The sequence below is a fragment of the Brachyistius frenatus genome, unplaced genomic scaffold (genome assembly GCF_029030835.1).
Source record: "Brachyistius frenatus isolate BFR_SWC_R1_liver_20210118 unplaced genomic scaffold, ASM2903083v1 Contig_19, whole genome shotgun sequence".
In the NCBI taxonomy this organism is placed as follows: Eukaryota; Metazoa; Chordata; class Actinopteri; family Embiotocidae; genus Brachyistius; species Brachyistius frenatus.
The window spans coordinates 1,255,404-1,281,562 of NW_027210618.1; the positions used below are offsets into that span (position 1 = coordinate 1,255,404).

Sequence of the window (26,159 nt, forward strand, 5' to 3'; positions counted from 1 at the left end):
TCTGAAAACATCCAACCTCAGTGCAAATGTGAAGCTATATTAGAGATAAGGTAGAATGTTGTAAATTGGAGATTATTCAGAGAGGACTAGAAAAGTGGAAATGTTGGATCTGATGCTGAAATTTTCCAGTAAAACTTACTTAAGGTTTACTTATTTCTGATTCATTCAGGATAACAATGCCATGATTTGAACAATTTGTTGCAGCAATATGTATTTTCGTTTGTCAGTCTGGTTTTGCTCATGAGATGCTCAGAAACAAGAGCACACCAGCTTGACTTAGACCAAGAACTCAGAACCCCTGACAGAGCCTTAGATACAGAACATTTAATGAACACAGGCACATTAAAAGACCCAGTCCAGCATATTTTATTTTGTTTAAAGTGCACAGTAAGAGTAATGTTACCGCTAATTTGGTTTCCCTTGTTAGTTTTTTGGATGGCTTTTGTCTATCGTCCAATGTCAGAAAACAGGAATAAAAGGCAAAGTAAATCACAGTTTTATTTTGTGGACATTTTATTCTCTGTCATTCTCAGGTGAATGGGAAGGAGTTGTCCAAGTCCAGCCATGAGGAGACTGTGGAGCCCTTTCGCGCTGCCAAGGACCCCGTCGTGGTGCAGGTCATCCGGCGGACCCCCAGTGGCCGCCCCCACGGCCCCCCTCAGGAAATCCATGTGGTGGATGTGTGCACTCAGACCGACATCACCTTTGAACACATCATGGCGTTGGCAAAGCTCCGGCCTTCGACCCCTCCCGTGCCTGACGTCTGTCCCTTCCTGCTCTCTGACAGGTATGCACAATAGCAAATGTATATGCATGTTTTACATAATTCTTTGAATCTTTTTATTCCTTGTATTACTTAAACAAAGATCATACGGATTGTTAGTCTGATTTTCTTGGACCAAATGAGTGTGAATAGTGATACATAGATTAAAAACAGGAAAGATCATTTTAAGCAGGTCAATGAGTTCATATTTCTTACATTGTTACAGTGGGTACGGAAAGTATTCAGACCCCTTTACATTTTTCATTCTTTGTTTCATTTCAGCCATTTGCTAAAATCAAAAAAGTTCATTTTATTTCTCATTAATGTACACTAAGCACCCCATGTTGACAGGAAAAAACAGAAATGTAGAAATTTGTGCAAATTTATTAAAAAAGAAAAACTGAAATATCACATGGTCATAAGTATTCAGACCCTTTGCTGTGACACTCATATTTAACTCACATGCTGTACATTTCTTCTGATCCTCCTTGAGATGGTTCTACTCCTTCATTGAAGTCCAGCTGTGTTTAATTAAACTGATTGGACTTGATTAGGAAAGGCACACACCTGTCTATATAAGACCTTACAGCTCACAGTGCATGTCAGAGCAAATGAGAATCATGAGGTCGAAGGAACTGTCCAAGGAGCTCAGAGACAGAATTGTGGCAAGGCACAGATCTGGCCAAGGTTACAAAATAATGTCTGCAGCACTCAAGGTTCCTAAGAGCACAGTGGCCTCCATAATCCTTAAATGGAAGAAGTTTGGGACGACCAGAACTCTTCCTAGACCTGGCCGTCCAGCCAAACTGAGCAATTGTGGGAGAAGAGCCTTGGTGAGAGAGGTAAAGAAGAACCCAAAGATCACTGTGGCTGAGCTCCAGAGATGCAGTAGGGAGATGGGAGAAAGTTCCACAAAGTCAACTATCGTCGGGGCTTTATGGCAGAGTGGCCCGACGGAAGCCTCTCCTCAGTGTAAGACATATGAAAGCCCGCATAGAGTTTGCCAAAAAACACATGAAGGACTCCCAGACTATGAGAAATAACATTCTCTGGTCTGATGAGACCAAGATTGAACTTTTTGGCGTTAATTCTAAGCGGTATGTGTGGAGAAAACCAGGCACTGCTCATCACCTGCCCAATACAATCCCAAAAGTGAAACATGGTGGTGGCAGCATCATGCTATGGGGGTGTTTTTCAGCTGCAGGGACAGGACGACTGGTTGCAATTGAAGGAAAGATGAATGCGGCCAAGTACAGAGATATCCTGGAAGAAAACCTCTTCCAGAGTGCTCTGGACCTCAGACTGGGCCGAAGGTTCACCTTCCAACAAGACAATGACCCTGAGCACACAGCTAAAATAACAAAGGAGTGGCTTCGGAACAACTCTGTGACCATTCTTGACTGGCCCAGCCAGAGCCCTGACCTAAACCCAATTGAGCATCTCTGGAGAGACCTGAAAATGGCTGTCCACCAACGTTCACCATCCAACCTGACGGAACTGGAGAGGATCTGCAAGGAAGAATGGCAGAGGATCCCCAAATCCAGGTGTGAAAAGCTTGTTGCATCATTCCCAAGAAGACTCATGGCTGTACTAGCTCAAAAGGGTGCTTCTACTCAATACTGAGCAAAGGGTCTGAATACTTATGACCATGTGATATTTCAGTTTTTCTTTTTTAATAAATTTGCACAAATTTCTACATTTCTGTTTTTTTCTGTCAACATGGGGTGCTGAGTGTACATTAATGAGAAATAAAATGAACTTTTTTGATTTTAGCAAATGGCTGCAATGAATCAAAGAGTGGAAAATGTAAAGGGGTCTGAATACTTTCCGTACCCACTGTATATATTTCATAGTCTAATAACAGGGATTTTGGTTCCTGCCGCACAGAGCAATTTGTTGTTGTGTCCTTGTTTTGACTTTGGCTGGGTCCGACGGTAATTAAGTAGGAAAAAAAAAAAATATTACTGAGCCATGAAGCAGAAATATCAGCGTTTGCAGGATTAGCATTACGAGTATGCAGAACGCCTGTAAAATATGAATACATTTTCTAAGCAGCATACACATAGCTTATTGTGGCAAATATAGATTTGTTTGATAAATGAGCTTCTCCATGTGCTTCATGTTTTGTTTCACCAATAATACACAACAAATAAAAAATAAATGACAAATAAATTACTAGGTTAAGTGGTACTAATTAGCCATTTATATAGAACGTATGTGTGACGTGTGCTAAATGTTTCTCTCACTAGTTAAACAGTGAGTATAAAAAAATAACTTGGAATCAATGTCCTAAAAAATCCAAGTCTACAAATAAAATGTAGCCAGATATTTAACGTACTCACTTACTTCGAACACAATAACTTCCAACAACTCCAACCTGTCAAGTTAATAGCATGAATTACTCCTACAGCACTTGAACACATCAGATTCACAACAGGGGTAGTTGCAGATGATTGACAAAAAAAAAAAAAACCCAGCACCAACAACAAAATCAGTAGTCACAGTTTGACTGTTGAATTAGGTTTCCCTGCTCAGTATATCACACTTGCAGTTTGTTAACTGTCCTTTACAATTTCCACTCTCTGAATAATGCCGGCCTACCTTTCATATGTCCCCTGTCTGCTTGAATCATCCTGCATAGAAGCGGAACGCCGCTGTCAGACTGAATAAGTTTGCATGAGTCACATGTCTATAAATTTACAGGAGACAAAAAGAAAAACGCATATAGTTTGTGTGTAACGGTAGTCGTCCAGAACAACACACACGTGGTATAATCACTAAAAATTTAATCACATCTGAGCTGGATGCTGTGTTGTACATTAACTCAAAGTTTTTTTTATTGTTCATGTGAGAGGAAAGCTTAAAACTGAAAATATCTAGAGTTTAAAATATCAACAAGGTTTATCCTGGAAAACAACAAAGGAAACATGGTTCTTTGTTTCATCTTTTGGCATTTTGGTTGATATTCTGTTCATCTCAGAGGAGAAGTAAACAGTGAACAAGAAAAGTTTAGCATTGAGGAATATCTGGGTTTCACCTCAAGGGAATGGAACAATAGCAAACATGAGCTTTACAGCACAGAACTGGGAAATCAGGACTGTGTTGATGTTTGGTACAGTAGATAATTAATTCCAACAACAGGGAACATTTTGAATTCTGTATGTGTTGTCATTTTTGTCATCAGAGACTTGCTAAGATATTCAGGGATGCTATTTCAGTTGGCTGCTACATCGGTCATTATCACAAACATCATTAAAGATTCATGTTATTTTTATAAAGTGCTATACATGTAGTTATACATCTATTTAAACATATATACACGTATATTGTCAGCATAGCGTTCCCCACAGGGCCTTCTTTCCATAATTGGAGCTGCTTCATGTACCCGTTTTGACTCGTGTACGGTTTACAAGGTGATTAGCGCAAATGGGCTAATAAAAAACTAGGCAACAAAAAGCAACGTATACTTACAGCCCCCGGCCGACTCCGAATGTAATCAATGTAACCCATAAAACTCACATTTTCTTCTCGTCATCTGAGATCAGTTGCACAATGAAATATCTCAGCAGGTTTTATAGATAGAAGAAGTGTTTGGCAGCTTAGATTTGAGGCTAGACTGTAAATTTGTAACTGTATTCTTTGCAGCCACTGCCAAATGTTATGTGAATAATATTGAGGCATCAAGCATTCTGACATTTACCATCTGTTTTTGTCACTGGAAGGTTGTTTTGAGACAGTTTTGCAGTGCCGGGTAATCTGAGAGTCAGACGGCCCCTGAACACACCACTCAACATGTTCAACAGAGTGTCTTTTGAAGTTTTTGTCGGCAGTGATTATCTTGAGGCACCGAAGCTGCTCATCTTGTTAGGCCCCCACAATGCTGTTTTGTTCAGGGGCTGAGGAAGGCATAATAGAATTACACTGTACAATGTGGGGGGTTTTGTCTGTCAAGAGCAGGAAGCAAATTACAGTATGTGGATATGCTGTTATTAACAAGGGGGCGGTACTTTTATCACACACACACACACACACACACACACACACACACACACACACACACACACACACACACACACACACACACACACACACACACACACTCCAGCGGCAGTGAAAGCCTATGACAATTCCTTTATTCCTCAGATTGGAGACAAAGAGCAAAGTGACAAAATCCTGTCACTTTGAGGTATTGATGGTTTTAAAAGAACATGAGGGAAAGAATCTTGCTAACGCCCAAATTTCCATCTCTTTCCATCTCTTTCCGTCTCTTTCTGTCTCTCCTGACAGTTGTCATTCTCTTCATACAATGGACCAGGATTACTATGAAGGGACAGACTACCTCTCCCCCATTCCAGCTGATGGAGAGAGGACAGAGGAGTTTGAGTACGAGGTAAGATGTTAGCGGAAAATACGCATCATGTGTCATGCGTCAACTGCCACCCCAGCACCAAAGTCCTATTAGTGCTAGCCCACACACAGCATGAAAAACGATATGATGGTTGCCAATTGTCCTTGTAAGAATGGAATAGCTCGATAACTAGTCTCTCTTCATGAACTGTGAGACTGCAACAGAAAAAGGTGAGGAAGTAAAGCGGCAATAGAAGCCGCGAAGTAAAATAAAAGTCTTTTCTGTGGTTGAAAGAAAGTCTTTTTTCAGGCTCGGCTGTGCCGGAAAAAGGACTGTGGCGTGAAGTGTCGCTGAAAAGCGTGTGCCCAGCTGCCGCCGACGTGTTGGTTTACACAGAAATGAATAGGAGCGGTTGTTTCAACGTGTGCCGTGCAGCACCTGTGTGTTTTGGCCTTTACATGCCCACCAGAGGTTGACAGATTCATCAGCATGGTTAGTCTTATACTGGCAGATAACTAAAGGGAAATTGCGGTAGAGAAATGCCAAAGATATAAAAAAAGAAAACACTGGGAACATTATTTTTATCTGTAAAATGTACACACACACTCTGTAACATATGTTGGTCACAATTCTTTGAGGTAATAGTTTGACAGTTTCACAGTCCAAAGAAGAGCTCTCCTCAACCATTCTTCTCTTAACTGTCTGTTTATGTCTGTGATAATTGGCTAGTGTATTTTTGTTCGACTGTTTTAAACAACTCCTCATAAGGTGGTGCTGCTAAAAAAACAACTTAAGTGCTGAGAATTTGAATCCATATGTAGAAACTCACATCTAACCTCCTCAAAACATTAACACATGCTCTCTCAACGTGCCATATTAAATGTTGCTCAGCGTTGGTTGGAAGGGTGCAAACACTAATTGACTCTACAGGCCGATCCTGGAGGGACAGTAGTGACAGATAATCAGCCACAGGGCAGACAGCTTAAATAAGTCTCTGCTTCCATTGGAAATGATGACAAGTCTCCATGCGTTTGCTTTTTTTTTTTTTTTTTTTTTTTTTTACTCTCCAAGTTAAAAAGAGAAAGTAGATAACTTTCAAACAGTCACAGTGTTGCCTGAGAGTTGTTAATTGTTTTCGCAACTCTGGAAGGAAAAAAAAAAATAGCAGGCTGGTTGACTCTGAGCTCAATCAAACCCAATTAAAGTAGGTGTGTGTGTGTGTGTGTGTGTGTGTGTGTGTGTGTGTGTGTGTGTGTGTGTGTGTGTGTGTGTGTGTGTGTGTGTGTGTGTGTGTGTGTGTGTGTGTGTGTGTGACAGGTGCTAGTAAGAAAAAAAAAGAAGATAGAAACACATTGCTTTACTTGTGCGTCTTGACCTGGAGTGGAAGTAACAGGATCAGTGGGATAGGTGATGAGATTCTAAGGCTGTTGATCTCTCACATGTACAGATATACATAGACATGCACTGATTCAACCGTGACCGGGAGAGATAAACAGACACTGTCTCAGCTCTCTGCTTTGGTCCAATATTCTTTATTTCCGAGTCATTGCGGTGCGAGGATATCGCCCGCTCCGGCTCCTCTGATGTATGATGATTGCTCACCCCTCCCTCCTCTTATTTGTTTCATTTAATTTTTTTCTGAATGTTTCCACCCACTGGGCTTGAGCTGTTTCTTCACATCCTAAAGAGATTTGTGCACCCACTTGGATCGGTGAGACCCCAGTGTCAAATCGGAACAAATATAATATATTAAAGCATCTCTTTATGCCTCATTGCTATTAACAAATCCTATTATACTGTGTATGCTTTGCAGCCTGCACCATTTTTTAATTTTTTTTTTATTTCATGCTCTGGGGATTTATACCACCCTAATGCTGCCCCACTTACTGTAAGTTAACTGAAATCGCTGTGAGGAGAATGTAGGCAGAAGCTAAAAGCCACTCTCAGAGCCGACCTGATCCGTCACTCCCCGCTGAAGGAGAGAAACAAGAAGGCAGCAAAGACTGCTCTCTAAATTACCTTTGTCAGATGAACAAAGCACAGCGGGGGAGAGCAGTTTGCCAACACCTAATAGTGAAAACATCTAAATCTAATTCACCTTCTTAATACACCAGAACAATGTTGTCAATGAGGTGGAGAGATGCCAAATGACACTGAAGTAAACATTCAGCCGGGGTGTAAGACAATATCAATACACTTCAGGATTGCAATATTATGATTTGTGAGCCGGCATTGATTTTTCATTAATATCTTCTGAACAAAGATGTGTGGCAGAACCCTAACGCGGTTAATTTTGTGTTGTTTTAAAAGCTCGACTGCAAGATAGCCGTGTTGTAATCCGCTGTATCTTCGGCCATTTGATTCTTCCACTCCAACCGTAACCTTGGACAGGAAGTAGCGTATAAGACAGTTTTCCTGAAATTCTTTTTTTTTTAATTATTTTTTATTTTTTTTATTGCAACATATCGCTATTTACTGAATAATAACCCCTGTATTATGATTCGTACCATATTGCTAGATTCTTGCCCACACACAGCCCTAAAATTCACAGTAATACATATTTGAACATGCACATATTCGGTGTGGGTTCATGTGAAGTTGAATTTTCATGTTTGTGGACTTTGTATCTCCGAGATAATTGGCCACAGGATCCACAACAACATGCAGTATGTCTGCATCTGATCCAGCCGAGCTGTTGTCACACTCATCAGCTTGTGTGTACTGACATTGTTTTTGCAAACAACTGGAGAGTTCTGTATCACTGGCGGTGTGTCTGCATGCACCTACGGCTTTCCTAATCAATACTTATATTAACTAGTGATTTTGTATCATGTAAAAGGTGTTTGGTATGAACCCACAGAGAATTCTCCCTCCTCGTCATTTTTGTGTTACAGCTGCAGCTTCAGTGAACATTCAGACAGAAATAATGTGACAGTGTGTTGATGTGTGTACGTTGGTTTAGACACTGGTGAGACAGGAAACACAATCCAAGAAGACCAATTGAGTAAGGCTGGAGATATACTTGTATTTCCAGCGTTTTCCACTGTGCACGGACGTAACGGTGTCAGGTTTTATTTCCATTTAGTTTTGCAGGTCGCTGACCCTGTCACATCTCCATACTGTCCCTGGACCGCCCTCAGCGGTCATGTGTTCGTTGCATCTTGCTAACGCGTTGCATCAATTTCCGTCGTGCACGACCAACACTTCAAACCGATGCAGAATACTGTACGTGAGGCAACCATCATACATACTCAAAAGCGTAGTTTAAAGCAAGCATATGTCAGAAGCTAAAGGGGCATTTCAGAAGCTAAAACACAGAGACAGAATCTTTCTACTTTGGAAAGTTACCATGGCTCTAGTTGCTTAATTTCAACATTTCTTAACAGTAGAAATGCGTTCATAATGAATGAGGGCTTGTACTCATTTGATTGACTTTGCTGCATCACCAGACTGACTTCTTTCAAATTACATTTTGTTATGCAAGGCTTAAATTGGGATGAATGCAGCCTTTTTAAGGGGTTTAAGTAATGGTAGTATTTTGCAGCAAAATGATTTTTTTTTTTTATACGTTGTGTGAATGGAAGGTTTCTATAATCAGAGAAAGTAATTAGAGAAATTCAGCCAATGTAGCAGTTTTCCTGCAGCAGACTGCTGATTTTATTTCTTATGTGAACATGTAATATAAATGCGTTAACCAGGTTTTTAGAAGCACATATTCATGAAAGCCTTCAGACAAGGAGAGGAGGCCATCACTGACTTTTCTATACAGTGGGATGAAAGAAAACATCACATTTTAATCCAAAGTAAGGAAATCCAAGTCAGAGTCTGACTAAAATGGACCCTGCTAAAATAAAGAGTCGTAGCTTCTACACACCTGTAAAGGTCCACTTCTATACATGAATGATGTACTCTCTCTGAAAGTTAGCTCCATTCTCAGTTTCAGGTTTTCATGACTGAGTCTTGTACACTTAAATAAAACCAGCGTTAATTCAAAATATGTTCAATGTTAGACTGGATAGAAATGTGATTACTGAATGATTAGTATTTCATTTCACTGGGAACTTTTCCACTATCATTCAGAGACACCTTTTACTCCCTGCCTGCCGCTGCACGTACACACACAAACACAGAAAGAGAAAGAGCGACTCAACCAGGCCATAAACTTGGGCTCAATGAATGCCATTAAACCTCATAAACTCTCGCATGTCTTTAGTCATCATTGAGATGACGGCTGTAGTTTGCTCTACACGACATCACCCTTAACAAATCGAGCCATTGATTGTTGTTCTGAGGATGTACCTTCTGCCCACTACTTCACTCGCAAATGACTGTGCGTAGCTGTGGTAGACTTACGATTTGCTAGCTTTACCTGGCAGTTTGCACTGCACCTCCTTTCCATTTATTTGTTGTTGTTTGCTCCACGCAGAACTTTTTGACAGCTGTAGTCATTTTTGCACAATTGAACTGTAGCATCTAATCTCACAGCACTACACACATTCTTCTTCTCCTTTTGTTGTTTGACGTTTGTTTGCAAACAGCTTTTAGGTGTGTTACCCCCACCTTCTGGCTGTAGTAATACATTAGTACCCGGCACCGGTAAATCCACAGAGAATAACAACATTTGAAAATCATGACCCATCATAACCAGGTCACTAGTTCAAATAAACTCATTGTCTAATTCCCTGCTTGAACCCAATTTAATCCCAGTAAGCTTTAATTCTACTGTAGGCTGATGCTGTTTTGTCCTCAGTAGACACAACTCAGTTTATCTCAAAACTCTTGGAGTTGGACTTTAAAAATGTACCTCCTTCTTGTAACAAGACATACAAATGGAATGAAAGCGTAAAAACAAACAGTATCATAACTCCAATTTAATTTTTCATTCTGTAGAGGGAGAATTTCTCTGACACCAGAAGTTTATAACATCGTTGTCCTCTCTGCTGGCCGGCTTGGATATATGAAACATATAAACCATGTCATATATCTAGAATTTTACACAGAGATATCATACAATTTGTCAGATGCTTTGATGTGTGTGCAGCCACAACAGCATGTTAGTAACCGTTCCTTTGATTAGTTATGGTGAGTTCTGAGGAAGGGAAGTACTCCCTAGCTCAGAGATAGTCTTCCCTCTCTTTCTGCTAGTGGTAGCCATCCATGTATTTGTGACTGCTTTTTCAATTACTGGTAATCAAAGGCGCGATTATTATGACAGCATCCCAATGTGCTTTGATGGTGGGCGGCAATCTTTCCCCTAATCACGCCATCGCAGTCATTAATTTACTATCAGCCCTCATCCCTGTGCAACACAGCAAACTCCTGCCTGAGAGGCAAAAAAAAACAGAGTAAAGAAAAAAAAAATCAAAAGGCAGGAGGAGAGACAGAGATGGAAGAATGGTTGTTTGATGGTTCATGAGACAAGCTCCTTTTTCTGAGGCATCTGAGCGAGTGGGTGTTTTTTTTTTTCTACACAGTATTGCCTCAAATCATGAAAGAAAAGGAGCATCTGATAAAGAAAAGAAGCCACCTAGTTAACGTGCACGCGCACACACACGCACGCACATCTGATGCTTCATCCAACATGTTGTAATTGTGGCAATCTGTTTTCTCTGATGATTTAGCCACAGGTCTCCGGCACTATATCTACCCATTAATTAGTCAGAAGCAACTTTAGGCTTGTTTCACAGAGCCAGCAAGGGATGATGCAGTACCTGCTCACACCTCTGCTTTGCCTCAGTCTCAGCAATTAATTTGTGTGTATATTTTTAGCCGGATGTCTCCGAGACATTGCCAGTGATTTTAATATTTCCCACAGATATCCCACAACTTCACACATCACATTAGCATGCGAGATGTATGTTATCTCTGGAGCTCCCATTACCTCCATGACTGCTTTGTTGCATCTGAAGGTGTGCTGCTTTAATAATATCCGTACCAACAATAATAACGATCGCTCATTAGAAGCATGTCTAATATATTAAAGAACAGATTTTTGGAGCTTACTTTGTTCATGTCGTCAGCACCAAAGCTTTCCTCCTTCACATTGTTTCTTTAGATATCAGCCGGGATTTTAAGTTGTCATCGCTTCTGAGGCAGTCGATTAGAGATCTGAGCTCCCCATCAGGTTGAGGCTGTCGAAAAAGATAAAACGACAAAGCTCGGATGATGCTGTTCTTCTTAAGCTCTTTTTCTCTGTTTGTGCAGATGTGTGTGTTGATTATTACGTGTGTGTGTGTAAGCATAGGAGGTTTGTGCAGGAATGCAGGAATTATTGTTGTGTGTGTGTGAGTGTAGCTAGGCAGCAACGCGTACCAGCTCCAGGAAACACATCAATGATCTGTCACTGTGTGTGTGAAAAGCCGAGGTGCAGACATGGAGGAAGAAATGACTGACAGGGGAGAATGAGAAAATGGGAATTCAGCCTAAAGGTGTGTTTTTGTGTGTATGTGAGAAGTGGGGGGTCATAAACAGCTTAGGAGGGCTAGCCAAAGGCGCCAGCTCTTCGCCTTTTTCCCTCATTTCATACCAACATGGTCAGACTTCGCCCCCTCCACCCTCTATCCCCTTCCCAAAGCCCCCCGTTACATCTGACACGTGTAACCAGCCGACCCGCACTTGTCACAGAGGAAATGAATCTCTCTGTTTCGGTGTGAGACCCTTCCGAGCCCCACCAGAGCCCTCGCTGCCACCTCATTTCTCTCTACCCCCTCCATCCTCCTCTCCACTCAACCACCTCGCTCCTGCTGCTGAGAGTCGGTGTGTTTCTGCTCTAATGAAGACCTTGGGAGGAGAGGCCATTTCACACTTGATTCCCTCCTACACCCTTGATATGTTTCAGCATTTGGAGATGGAGCGCAGGCTTGTGCTGTTTTGGGCTGCATCTCTGTTGTGGGAAGGAGAGTGCAAAGTGGGAGCAAAGTGCCTTGTGTACATTAACTGTCTGCAAGCTTGGGTGGGGGGGGGGGATACACCAAAACAAATAGATATAAGATGATGGGGAACTTCTAGCTGCTATTAATCAAGTCTCACTTCTTCTGTATTGTATTTATGAACTTAAGTAAAGAATTCATTCAGACACCAGGGTATTGCCATGTTCCAACAGGCTCGTGGGAAATTTGTCAACCACTGATTTGTGAGTCAATAGTTTGTTGATCTCTCCCCACAGGAAGACAGGGAATATTTCAGGGCTGCAGCAAATATGTATATCTGATAGCATTAGCATAATTATAGTTTATTTATAGTCTAATATTCCATAACTTGGCAACGACTTGAAAGGAAAACACTTGAAGTCCTCTGACATTTATCAAAGCCCCTCCGATCAAACTCTCCAAGCTGAGAATGCCTTTCATGATCAAACACTTTCAGACTCAAAAAAACCTCGGACGAAAGTTGGCATTCCAGACTCAATGCGTATCTCAAAAACAAGTAGGATATCTTGCAGCAGCTCCCTCGTCTTTGTATAGACATTGTTATGCAGTTTTTGTGCAAGATATATATTTGGATCAGTTTCTGTTTCTTCTTTAAAGGTGAGTGAGGTTCTCTGTGTCAGCAAAACAAAATCACAACCAGGTTTGTTTTGTAGTTCCTCTGAAGCTTTTAGTCATATCACTCCATCTACCTCAGCAAATGGAGTCTTGTGTTTACATTTCTGTATTTCCCCTTTAACTACCCAGGAAGTGGAACTGTATCGACTCAGCAGCCAAGAGAAATTGGGGCTGACTCTGTGCTACAGGACGGATGAAGAAGAGGATGTGGCTATCTACGTTAGCGAGGTGAGTAGATATTGTAACATGCCGTTTAACATACCAGACCTGAATGACTCGAGTTAAACAGGTTAATTTTCTTCATAGAGGACACCGAGTGTTGCATCTTCCAACTTGGTTTGCAGTGAAGAAGTACTGGTCTCTCCAACGCTCTCTAGACAACTCTATAAACCAGAGGTGCCCAAATTTACTATGAAGAGCCAAAAATCTTTTCAGACACAAAAAATTTTATGTGAATGTAATTTTATACAAAATGTCCATTCTAAATCAAAAATCAAATTTTAGAACAATTAAAACAGTTCTCCTTAATATGCGTATTAGTAATTTTATTATTTTGGAGAAACTATTGTCAAAAACATCTATACGCTTCTTTTTGGGAGAATAAGCACAGGTTGGTCAAATGCCATGGTGGATCAAAGCAAAGAAAGTTCAGGCCAAATTTGGCCTGTGGGCCCCGGATTGGGCGACTCTGCTGTGTCTAAGATCATTCTATATTACTATATAGTATATTGCACTACATGTGTTGTCTATGACTCCTAATGACAGAAAATGAATCGCAAACTATTTTGACAATTGATGAATCATTGAGTGCATTTTTAATGAAAAACTGCTAAAATCATCAGACTTCAAATTAAACGTGAATATTTTTAGGTTCCTTTCGCCTTCAATGATAGTTAATCAAATATTTTTTTTCAGTGGTGGACTGTTAGTGGGGACAAAACAAGTCATATTAAGCGGCACCTTGGTCTTTGAGAAACACTGGTTGAAATTGTTCCCCATTTTTCCACACTTTCAAGACCAAACAGAAAATCAATTAACTGTGAAAATAATCATTATTTGCAGCTCCATTTTGCATTCAACAGCTGACGTTATTGACACAGAATGACAAGACTCAGTGCCTAAAATCTTAATGTACTACTCACCATTTAGTGAACTTGAGAAAAATGGAGTGTGCATTATATAGGTAGTAGCAATTGAGTGAACAAAGGGCTGATTTCAGACACATAATGAGTCTTTTCTCTTTTATCTTATCCCACTCTGCCTGGAGATACTGAAAAAAACATGCAACATACTGTACATACATATACTGCCAGCTATTTTTATGCCAACTACCACACTAAGGATTGCTTGCTGTTTGAAAAATGAACATATTAATACTCTTGGGGCATAAGGTATATGCATATTCTACAGATATTTCAGTTCTTTGAAGTACCACATTTCCATGTCTATATATTGTTGAAACCGACAATCATCATCTTGCTGGAACCGAGCGTATCAGTTGAATAGCTAAACAACTGAGAAATTGCTGTTTCTCAGACTAAATCCATTGTGACATTTAATATTCATCTTCCAATTTATGATTTACTTTAGTATTCATGTGAGCAAAGCAGCTATCTCTATTGGGTGCATTCATTTTAATATTGAACTCTTTTATCAACCACAAATGACATTATTGAAGAGTCTGACAATGATATTATTAAAGAGTCTGACAATGATCTACAGCATGATTACAGTTGAAATCACTGCAGAGACGGAAAAAACACACCAAAAAAGCTTTCAGGTGTCATCTTTGTTGTTTACTCAGTCTCCGTGTAGCTGACATCAGAAAACAGGCCGTGAGATACATGTAAGGAGAACGACTCTTGCCCACTATTTTTCTCCCACTTGTTGGAGGCATAGTAGATTCTGCTCTCCATTCTGCTCAACTTTCTCTCCAATGTGTTTGAAGTCGACTCGGACCATGCAAGGTGTTCGCTTTGAGAGCTGAGCGGAATATAAATCACGGTGGTCTGTGGCTCCTGACAGCATCCTTAAGTGTTTGCTCTGTACAAAAATGTAGGGCTAAGAGGAGTGTGCTGCATTTAGATGAGGCGACTGAATGTCCCTGTGTACAGGGTGTGTTAGAGGAGGTGTTACGTGCTCTGATCTTAAGTGGTGTCTTGAGTAGTGAGAACACACCAATATGAAGTGATGAACAATGCAAGGTTATCTTTAAACAAGCCAAACTTCCCAACTTTGTTTCCATTGTTTCATACAGTACAGTGGTCAACTATTTAGAAGAACAAGACCAGAAAAAGTGAACCACCAGTCCATCCATTTTCTAGACCCGTTTATTTCTATTCAGGGCCACAAGAGCTGGGTCTGTCCAGCAAAGGTCACTAGTCAATTGAACTACCAACAGATGCACAGATTCTCACCAGCAGGCAGTTTAGTGTTTTCAGTCCACCTGCCACCTCCTTGTTTATTTTCCCTCCAAATCCATTTCTCCTATTTTCTTCTCACTGTTCAAACACAGAAAAAGGACCAAAGCTAAGAGGCACACCCGTGACCTTCTTTCTCTGTGGCAGACTGTCACCACAGCCACACCACCACTCACAATAACATCATCGACAGCTAATAAATGATTATAATTTCACATATTTCAGACTTCAGTTGTAGATTGTTCATGGTTGGAAGCTGTGCCCTCAACTGCAGAGAGATTATCTTCAGCTTCCCCTGTTCCTTCTAGTCCTTGACCCTTTCTTGTCTAGGGACCTACCTCCCAGTTTAATGAGCGGTCCGGTGTGTAGGAGTGTACTATCATGAAGATGGAGTGCCTCAGCACCTCACGTCTACAGAGATCTTGTCTGATAGGAGAAAGTGAAACGAATGGCCCCAGACACCAATTGATTGGCCGATGAAAGAGTGTCCTGCCCTCTTGTTGACTAGCATTAGTTACAGGAGGAGCAGGTGCATCATGTACTGGGGTTGAGTTACAGGCTGGAGATGCTATAAGCGGAGACTTGTGCTCTATCAACTTGCCAGAAAGTAAAGTAACAAGTGAGGACCTAAATGATTAAAAGGTGATAACTCAGTTTCTTTTTCAGGCTTTTGCTCAGCTTTAAGAGCAGGGCTAAAATGGTTTTGAGAAGTGAACATGTAGCTGTGGTAAAGCCATTTGACATCTAAGGTCTTCCCATAGCAGCACACATTGTAAATAGACAGTCTAGACATGTCGAGCTCGCAGATGTCTTCTGAATGAGTAAAAATATTTTCAGGCACTCCTTGAGGCTCTTAGACTGAGATTGAATGTGTTTTAGAGCCATTATGTTGTTCCCTCTACCTTCACAGATCAGTCCAAACAGCATTGCTGCCCGAGATGGACGCATTCGAGAGGGGGATCGCATTTTACAGGTGCGGTAAGACACCCTCTCACTGACCACCCCCGACACCAGCTGTCATTAGGTTAAACATAAAAACCTGCTTTTTTTTGTCACGCTCTAAACACTGTCTCCCAGCGCAAGGGCCCATTCATTTTTAATGGTAGCACATTAAAGGGGGAACTCGCCCCCGCTGTGACTGTTAAAGGGGGCGAAATGTCCCTCTGGCTGTTTTAGTTACCAACTCAGCACCAACAGTTTTTTTTTAAGAGTTCTGGTTCACGACGGCGGGCTGTGCTGCAGCTCGCTGCCTCCTGTGGGATAGCCGAGAGGCTGTGACTGCTCTTAGCTGGTATCTTCATCTTTAGGCCTGAGATCAGGAGGAATTTTGTTACAGACAAGAAGCAGTGTTTGTTTGGGCAAAGTTGCTTTTGAGTATTTAGTGGGTAATTATTGTTTTTGGGTAAGAGAGCAATGGCATTTTGATTTTATTGTTGAGGCTGCATTAGTGGATTTAATTTTGCCACTTGGAGGCAGTAAAACAGAAACTTTTTATACTGGTACCAATACCTTGACTTCAAGACCGGTATTTTTTCCAATACCAATTTTATAAAATCGATTTTAAGAAACAGAAAATTACATGACACATTACGGTACAAATCTTGAGTTTTCGTGCCCTTTAGAGGGGGAGAGTGTAACCCAGGTTTTTTTCTGTAGCTTCAATTAATGAAACACCTCACATGGATGCTATCACTTTATCGAAGTCCTGCAAATACATACCATCAGTGGACACTAGCTTGCCGGCTATGCATGGAGAAGCCTCCTGTTACTGCAGCACACACAACTCCGGCAGGACGTGCATGTCAAAAATATTTTTTGGACAAGAGTAAAAGGTTCTAATGTAAAATTTCAAGTCGATGCTATTTGGTAAACATTGTGACTCACTGACACCAATGAGACTTTCTTCCTGTGTAAAAGTTATGCGTTTTATAACAAAAAAGTGTTGATGAGAATGTAGCGTAGGTGTCAAAATTTAGTACACAATGACGAGGCATTTTACGCATGCAGTTGAGCATTATGAGGGCAAAACATAAGAAAAAGTGTCAGGGGAAAAGCAGCTGGTATTAGATATGGGGAGTGGTTGCACAGCGCTGTTGGTCTAATTGTCCACCAGTGTCTACCATGTGTTGTGTGACTGATTTGAAGCAGGAGAGGGTGTGTGTGTGTGTGTGTGTGTGTGTGTGTGTGTGTGTGTGTGTGTGTGTGTGTGTGTGTGTGTGTGTGTGTGTGTGTGTGTGTGTGTGTGTGTTTGTGAGTGAGTGTGTTTGCGAGGCAGACCAGTACTCTGCCACTATTATCCACCAGTGACAGGGCCATTACTCTGCCTGCAAAAAGATGGACGCCACCTGTCAGTGGCCAGTTAATTGTACGGCTAGATGCATGTACGCTGCCGGATACTTCGGTGGACACAACGGCTCCGTCGGCCCACGGCCATTGTCTCATTCATAACCACTGCTGGGTCCTGATCAATATTAGGGTCGAGTGTTTACAATAAAGAAAAAAAAAAGCTGTGATTGTGCAATCCTGCTTTTGTTGTGGTACTATGTTTTTCTTTTGCATTGCACAGGAAATTGAACTCGGTGTATGTTAATGTGTTTAGCGTGCTTTTGTTTGACTTAATAGTGAGTGTGCTAATCATGTTTGTCATCTTCAGATTAATGGCCAAGATGTACAAGACAGAGAGGAGGCGATGGCTGCACTCTCCAATGAAGAGTGTAGGAACATCGTACTGCTGGTTGCCAGACCGGAGATGCAGGTAAAGATATGCCACACATGAGCCTCACATTGACATGCTCTGTCTTTTAGCCACTGACTGATTCACCTAACATGGGCAAAGGAAGCACAATTTACAAATCACAGTCCTGAAGGTTTGTCATTTCCAGTGTATTTGCTCAGAGTAAACCTTAGTAGTTGGGGGGTAGCCAACCACCCCAACCCCCCACCCCCTCCAACTGCACACAACCACTCAGAGAAGAAGCCACCACTGAGACACCTCATCATGTTTTATTTTTATGTAGCGCCACTGTAATTGACTTCCAACGGTAAGCCATAAAAGCTAATGGCATGCTAATGTGGAGTGAGTTCAGGCCCAAGGCCGATGGCGAATAAGTGGAAGGACTCTGCCGCAGTGCAGATGAGCAGGAAGCAATAGTAGATGCTTTGTAATTAAATGTGTCTCTCAGTAGTAAATCTGAAGTCATCAGATATGGATGCCATTCGGTTCACATCAAGCGGACAAATAGATGATGGATGATGTGGAGCGAGCAGGTCAAAGGTGGTAATCTAATGTCATCAAACTGTATTAACCTGGTTTTAAGATTAAAACGCATGTTTAAAAGATGAGGGGTGTTTTGTTAGTAAAGATGCTGGGAGCTGCATATCAGTCAAACACCACATCCTGTCGATGCTTGCTGTTTCTTATTTCAAAACCATGCTGGGGTGGTTTCTCCGAAAATCCTATTTGGGCACCCGTTTGGAACACCCAGCTATTTGTTTTGAGACACTGTGTCGCCACAAGCTTTAAGCCTTGACAAATAACACTTGCCCCTTTTCCATTCTCCCCCCCTTCCCCCCTCCCACCCGCTCCACATGCTTTCCTTCTTCATTCACCCTTAGCTGGAAGAGGCCTGGCTGGATGATGAGCATAGTGAGTTCCTGGAGCAGCTGAAGATGGAAATGTTGGAGGAGCAGCAGAGAGAAGAGATGGAATTAGCTGCCTTACAGGAGGAGCAGGAAAACGAACAGGTCAGACAACAGCACAACAAACTGTCTGTACTAATAATTTGCGAGTGAATCATGAAGCTTTGTTACTTTTAAGGAACTCTGGCACTCTTTATTTGCTTTGTTCAATAGTATAAAGCCCCTAAAAACTATAGAGAAAAAAGATTTAAGTCATCTGGCTGACAGACCATGGTGCTCAGTGTTATTAACATCAGACCATCACAATGACCAATAATTGCTTTGACTGCATTTGGTTATTAATCATAGTCAATATTAACTTGGTCTCTGAAATAACAAGCAATCCAGCTGGTGGCTGAGATGGAATCAAACTCTTCATTGACCTTCTTTGCGAAACTGATTGAAACCAAGCTCTGCCCTTTGAAATGTGAGCACAAAATAATGATTATGAATATTTATGGAGGGGGACCATTGAACCATTTAAATTCCAAAACATTAGTAATCATAATTTAAAATTCTGTTTTGTTGGAAGGATGCCATACTACAAAAATCCATATAAATGTGACTTCAAAGACATGGCAGAGAGAGAAGACAATCCCTGAAGAAACAGAGCTGTACAACAGAGTTATGAACAACAGCACATGAATTCCTTCAGGAGAATGCAGAACAGCTTTGCACTTCTTGAACTCTTTGTTGTCTTTTTATCCTCATTCTCCACTGAAAGTAAATCAGGTAACAACAGAAGAAGTAGAGTACGTTTCTAAGTATATTACCACATAGAACATTTGTAAATACAGTATGTTTCTATATCTTGCTCGCAAACTGCAGAAAAGTTACAAACATGTTAATAATTAAAACATGATTATGTGCTTGAGGGATTGGCCTTTCATGCAAAAATACTATTCGATAACTGCTCGGAAATCATACACTATTAATCGACTATTAATAGTGTATGATTTCCGTGAGAGCGCACACACACACACACACACACACACACACACACACACACACACACACACACACACACACACACACAGAAGGAGAGATTCACCAAACTTCCAAAAGCCTCGCCGTGGACATATCAGACGAGAAGCATGTCTGTAGCTTTAACTTTGAGATGAGGGCCGTTGTTGGCACTGCACGTCCAACATCGAACTCACTTTGTTTTGCACTGCACCTCATTCTCATTTATTTTTTGAAGTTCCACAGAGAACCTACTGACAGCTGTTGTCGTTTCTCCATGGTTCTCTTGTTCTCAGTTCTCAGAGCACCGCAGCTTTACCTGCAAAGCTCCAGAGCCACGTGTTTTTCTTCTCCGTAGTATTTAATGCAGCTGGCAGGGAGTAACGCATTACAACCAGGCGCCAGTAAAAATAAATAATTTGGTAATTAAGGAAGAATGATAGTTGCATATACTAATCGTTTTTTGAATATTTTAACAACTATTTGAAAAATCATGACCCATCCCTAATGTACACTTTACAAGCTTCTGGTTAGACCCTTACATCACTGCGTCTTAGAGAAATCATCCGTATGAAAATTGTTAAAGGAAATTGTATCACATTTCTACATTGTTATAAGTGTCATGTAAATATAAAATATTTCAGGTTGGTTTTGTTCCCTTTATTCGTTTCAGAGAGCTGAAGATGACAAGCCCACATGCTCCACACTCCCTCATCATAAGGACAATGTACGGAGTATGAAGGAAAGAATGGACAGCTCGGAACATAATGTCTTGGCACACATCCAGAGACGTCTGTCCCAGTGCCTGAGAGATAATCGGGACACACACTGTACCTCCAGCTCCTCACGGCTGGAGGACAGAGAGGACGAGGACGACGATGAGACGGAGGGGGATCGTTTCCAGCAGCTTTTGGAGCTAAAGTGTCAGATACGAAACAGCGGTGAGTATGACCTGTTCTACAGCCACCGCAGCACCATCGAGTGCAGCATGGGGGAGCAGGGCGGCGTACAGCACGAGCTACGTATGCTCAATGAGGAGCTGCGCAGCATCGAGCTTGAATGTCAGAACATCATGCAGGCTCATAAGCTTCGCAAGGGTCAGCAATCTCCGTCAACGGGCCGCTCTGCTCCCTCCACCAAAAATCAAAGCCTCCACTGCGGTGAGCCCACAAGGGGTAAGCTGGCCGACATTAACGAGAGGTTGGAGAAATCGGACAAGGACAGCTCCAGTGCCTATAACACGGCAGAAAGTTCACGGAGCACCCCTCTGGCAATGGACCGCTCCCCGGAGCACTCGCTCCAGAGAATGGTCAGTCTCACCAACCAGAGGAACCTCTGCAGCGGCCTTGCTGCTGGCCACTCTCTTAGCCCGAGCCCCGTCCCAGCATGCCGTGCTCCAGTCCCGGGAAAGAGCAGCAGCCCCGACCACAGCAATCCCTCTGAGTCAGACCAGACACCTCAGGCTGAGGAGGAGAGCACAGGAAAGTTAAAGCAATGTGCTTCCCGCATTCCTTACTTTTCTCCTTCCCACAGTTCCCAGCAGAGGCCGGCCAACATCCCAGCTCATGCCCGCCACTACCAGAGCTACATGCAGCTGATCCAGCAGCGCTCCGCCGTGGAGTACGCTCAGAGCCAGCTCAGCCTGCTTAGTGTCTGCAAAGAGCCTCAGCGGCCCATTAATGAGCCCAAGATGGAGTGGAAGGTCAAGATCCGCAGCGACGGCACCCGGTACATCACCAAACGGCCCGTGAGAGACAAAATCCTGAGGGAGCGAGCCCTAAAGATTAAAGAAGAGCGCAGTGGTGGAATGACAACAGATGATGATGCAATGAGTGAAATGAAGATGGGGAGGTACTGGAGTAAAGAGGAAAGGAAGCAGCACCTTGTCAGGGCAAAAGAACAGAGAAAAAGACGGGAATTCATGCAGCGGAGTCGGCTGGAAAGCTTGAAGGAGAACCCTCAGAGCAGCAGCGAGGGTCGCAAGGAAGTCAGCATCATAGAGCTCAGCCACAAGAAGATGATGAAGAAACGCAACAAGAAGATCTTGGATAACTGGATGACTATCCAGGAGCTGATGACTCATGGCACGAAGGCCCCTGAGGGAGCCAAGGTGCACAATGCCTTCCTTTCAGTCACTACTGTATAAAGAAAATACACAAACCTTCTACCCCATGTGGTACAACATACTTGCCTCGTTAAATGTGGCGTTTTTATGAGGACAACAGGAATATTTTTCACACTTTGTAACCCAAAAAAGCATTTTGTAAAGAAGTTTATCAGTGACGCCATGGCATTTTCTTGATGTTTTTCAAAGTTGTTTTTCACATCATTCTGTGGGGAAAACATTTTTCTATGAACCTATGACAATACATTTATTTTATTACTTCACACTAGACATGTTTATCTTTTCAATTCTATTTTCATATTTGTGTTGTAACCATATAACTCAAGACAGCTGTATGGAAATCTTTCCATTTTTTTTTTCTTTTGTGTATTATGTTCAGTTACCAATGATGGATCAGGGGGTCATCATGTCCATAGTAGCTGAGCATGGCCTAGAAGTCCAACTAATTTAACACTGAACCATACAGATTTCATCAAAAAATGTTAAAGTTTAAATAAGATCCAAACCTCAGCTTTAAAGGCACACATATAGTATCTCACACATTCCAACCATAACTATTGCAAAATGTTTTGAACTTGAAACAAACTGTTGCTTGGAATGAGGTTTCATGGGTCAGATGTTAAACTTGGGTACTGCAATTATGACACGATGCATTTCAGCAACAAATTTATCCTTTTTTTTTTTTACTATCATATGCAAAACATATTTATACAAATGCATTTCACGTCTCAGTTAAAACTAGGAAGACATTTACTTTGACCATCATCCTCCACTGCCATGAAAAGGGAAGAAACCCCATAAAAATGTAATGTTTCAAATAAAAATGCCCTTAAGACCTAAATATTTTAGACTGCTGAACATTGTAAATTGTTAATATGAGCAAGGGTTTTTGGCAAACAAATAACTTTTGCTAATATCAGTTTTATCATCTGCAATTTGGTAAACACATTTTTAAAAAGCTGGATACCTCATTTTACAGTGAAACTCTTCATGTGTTCTTTCTGTAATTTGTGAACTTCAGCCACTTCAACGACAAAGCTACAAACAAGGAAACAACACACACAAAGCTGCTACACTGACACGTCAGTGGAAAAATACCTTAGAGGACACAAAGAAGTCTCTATACGATTGTATTCAAAATACTTTTTTGGAGATTCTTTGGTCTATAATAAGACATCCAAAAAAGATGTCCTGTCTCAGCCAATGCTGCAGCTTTGTCTGTCTGGTTTGCAGCTTTAGATAAAATTATTTTGTACTTAATTTTATTTTGAGTCAATATTGAGTTTTGTTTCTCAACAGATGGACCTGCATACAAGTATTTTTACCTCGTATGTACTCTCCACATAGACCTTTACTCAGCATAGCCTTAATAGCAAAACCTGAATCAATGACACGTCATTCTGATTTGATTCACAAACAACAAACTGTCTGTATATCTCTGTGCAACAGAGATTTTATTCAGCCTTATTCATACATTGTATAATTTGAGTTTCTGTTAAGTGAAAGTCATTCATAGATATTGTATAGTCGTTACTGAATTATGTTTGCCGTCACATTAAACTGGTGTTGGGATGATTGCCACTGAGCAGGACTCAGAACACAGCATTTTAGAACTGGTGAGACGAATGGGTTGCCATTAGAGTTCAGTTACATGTACAGTATACTCATTCCAAAGGCCTCATTTTTAATTGAAGTATTGTAAATTTGAAATTTTAAACCAAGTCCTGTATGTTTTGAGTCGATGTCTGATGGTCTCATTTCGAGTAATGCATAGGTGGCGCATTTGTAGCCAGGTAAAATGTGTGATGATGGTGGTCTTTGCAAAAGAAATGATAATAAATTATTGTTTTTTGGTATGACATGCTGGACCATGCTTTTTTTTTTGTTGTGGTTAAAACAGTTATAAAAGACCAAAATCTATTGCTATTTTTTAGATCCTGGGTAATATTTTAACTGCAGTGAAAAACCTTCACCAGGAAACATTGAGGCTACTGAACTCATCAAGGGTCCATCAGTCGGGGTGCCCCCGACTAAAGTTTCCCCTCATCGACTAATAGTCATTATTTCAAGCCAACAGTGGACTTGTTGTTGCACGATTATGATATTGATTTAATTATTTAAAAACATATACTTGTGGTGGCATCAGACATCCAGGGCTGAGAAAGAATGCAATAAGTAACATTGTTAACTCTGTGTTACATTACACACAGAAATACAAAACTGTAAGAATGAACTTTTAAAATAAAACTTACAAGCACACACACACACACGATGCAAGCTGCCTGTTAACAACAACGCAAATGCAAAAGTGGTAATAATTCGGAATCGGAATAACCAGCAGGGAGACTGGACTTTTTTTTTGATAGCCAGGACATAAAAGGACCTACACCCTCCTGTGTGTGTGTGTGTGTGTGTGTGTGTGTGTGTGTGTGTGTGTGTGTGTGTGTGTGTGTGTGTGTGTGTGTGTGTGTGTGTGTGTGTGTGTGTGTGTGTGTGTGTTTGAGTGACAGAGAGCGTAATAGAGGGTAGAAGGTACACACAATTCAGAAAGCCTGAAACACTAAGCCCATTGCAAGTAATGTGTTACCTGTCCAGATCTGTGGCTCCTGTCTGTGGTAGTGTCTTATCCTCTAACCGTGGCTCTTAGTTGGTAACAAGCCTTTGGAGTCTGGAGCAAGCCTGCAGTGATGAGGAGAGACAGACACCATCAGAACGTTGCATGAACCAAGCCTTATTTCGTTTTGAGGCAGCAAAAACTAAACAACATTTGGATAAGTTTATACTGACACTTAGAGTTATCTAGACACCTTATGGTTAATTACAGTGACTTAATAATCAGGTTCAGCACAAGACTGCCAGTCACTTCCTACAACAAGGACCCTCAACCAGAACCCAACCCAGAAGGCCACCTACCTAAAGGGGAAGCACATCCAGTAACAAATGTTTCTGGTCGAGTTATTTATAATGTCTCATAATGTCTCACAGGGCATAGTTTGAGGTTTTTTTTTTCCCTTTCTGCAACTAAACGACTCGTAAAAATGTGGTCGACTTTTTTGGGGGGGCCGGCCTAGCCATCAAACATTTGTTATGGACTAAAGTTGTATTTTCTGAATCATTTTACTACTGCACATAAAACTTTTCTGTGTGGTGGTTGAAGTGAATGGTGTGAACACACGCAACAATCTTTGCTGCTCTTATAGTCGTATGTGGTAATGCTGAGGGACAGTGGATACAGAAAAGAGGAGGGGTTTGAGGAAGTGGTGTCATATCAGAAAAGTCAACGGTGCAAAGACCAGTAACAAAAACCATTGCAAGTATCCCCGGGGTTGAAGACCAGTCTGGTGAAGTGAAACAGAATTACTTGTTCACTGAACACACGTTCACCTCAGATATCTCCTGAAGAGGGACTCACAGTGAATATGTTAAGTTATTAAACAGAAGGAGATTTCAATTAAAATCTCCTTCCACTTGGATGGCTTTGTGTTCATTAAAATGTACCAACCGCTTAATCATCACTATGGCCTTGTCATATGCTGGGGAGAGCTACTGGGATACTCTGGTCTCTGTATTATCTTAAGTTGTCAGAGTGCTAAAGCTGAAATTGAAGTGTCACGGATACCGTATTGCCCGAAGATTGTTCTGTACTTCTTTGTGTCAATTCAACTTGAACTTGTTCCATTTTAAGAAACCGGTAAAATATGAAAGGAACCAAGACCTCTTGATATTTATACCTTTTATTTTTTAGAAGAAGAAATTGTTTTTTGTTACCCATAGGCATGATGTCTGTTTTTTTTTTTTTTTTGTTGCCAAGCAACATGTCTTTTATTTTTCTGTTTTTTTGTTGTCTTAATATTTTTGTGTGTGAATAACTCCATCCAATTCCTGACAAAACAAAAATGCCATTGTTCAAAGTGTATCACTATTAAAGCGCTTCCTGATGGCGTCCTCTAATTAACATACAAAACTGTGTTATAATGGCGAGGTGTCACAGTCTGTGATTTTAGGTTGTACTCCATGCTCAGTGCCTCTCACTTTCATTACAATCTGTGGCATTTAAAAGCATCTCCATTTACACACCAACCAAACATTAACATCCAAGTTGGTGTTGAAAAGCAGACTCCGGCATCCCACGAGCCCATTTGCTTTCCCCTCATTTGTTAATTCTCTCAGACCGAGGCCATTAAAATGCCAATGAAAAGCCACAGAAGAAGCCGTGTAGGTTGCACCAACCAACGCCAGAACTGGCCGGAGTGCTTGCTTGCTAATTAAGTTCATCCCCGAGCTCCTGAAAGACCCAGTCAGGTGTAATTAAAATCGA

General features: G+C 41.3%; 1 protein-coding gene and 1 long non-coding RNA gene across 3 annotated transcripts in view; one reads left to right on the forward strand and one right to left on the reverse strand.

The window, feature by feature from the left end:
• The window catches only part of LOC138619050 (PDZ domain-containing RING finger protein 4-like), a 123,695-nt gene extending 99,998 nt beyond the window's left edge, over nt 1-23,697 (forward strand). For both annotated transcript variants that reach the window (XM_069695252.1, XM_069695253.1), the window contains 7 exons: nt 534-787; nt 5,051-5,153; nt 12,785-12,883; nt 15,986-16,048; nt 17,729-17,830; nt 18,691-18,819; nt 20,390-23,697. In XM_069695252.1, coding sequence (XP_069551353.1) covers nt 534-787; nt 5,051-5,153; nt 12,785-12,883; nt 15,986-16,048; nt 17,729-17,830; nt 18,691-18,819; nt 20,390-21,862 — 2,223 coding nt within the window. In that variant the 3' untranslated portion in view covers nt 21,863-23,697. The remainder of the gene's footprint in view (nt 1-533; nt 788-5,050; nt 5,154-12,784; nt 12,884-15,985; nt 16,049-17,728; nt 17,831-18,690; nt 18,820-20,389) is intronic.
• Nucleotides 705-3,451, reverse strand: LOC138619051 (uncharacterized). Its single transcript, XR_011310779.1, has 3 exons — nt 3,365-3,451; nt 3,110-3,140; nt 705-780 (listed from the first exon to the last, which is right to left on the reverse strand). It is a non-coding gene; the product is annotated as an uncharacterized lncRNA (long non-coding RNA).
• Nucleotides 23,698-26,159: the final 2,462 nt, after the last annotated feature.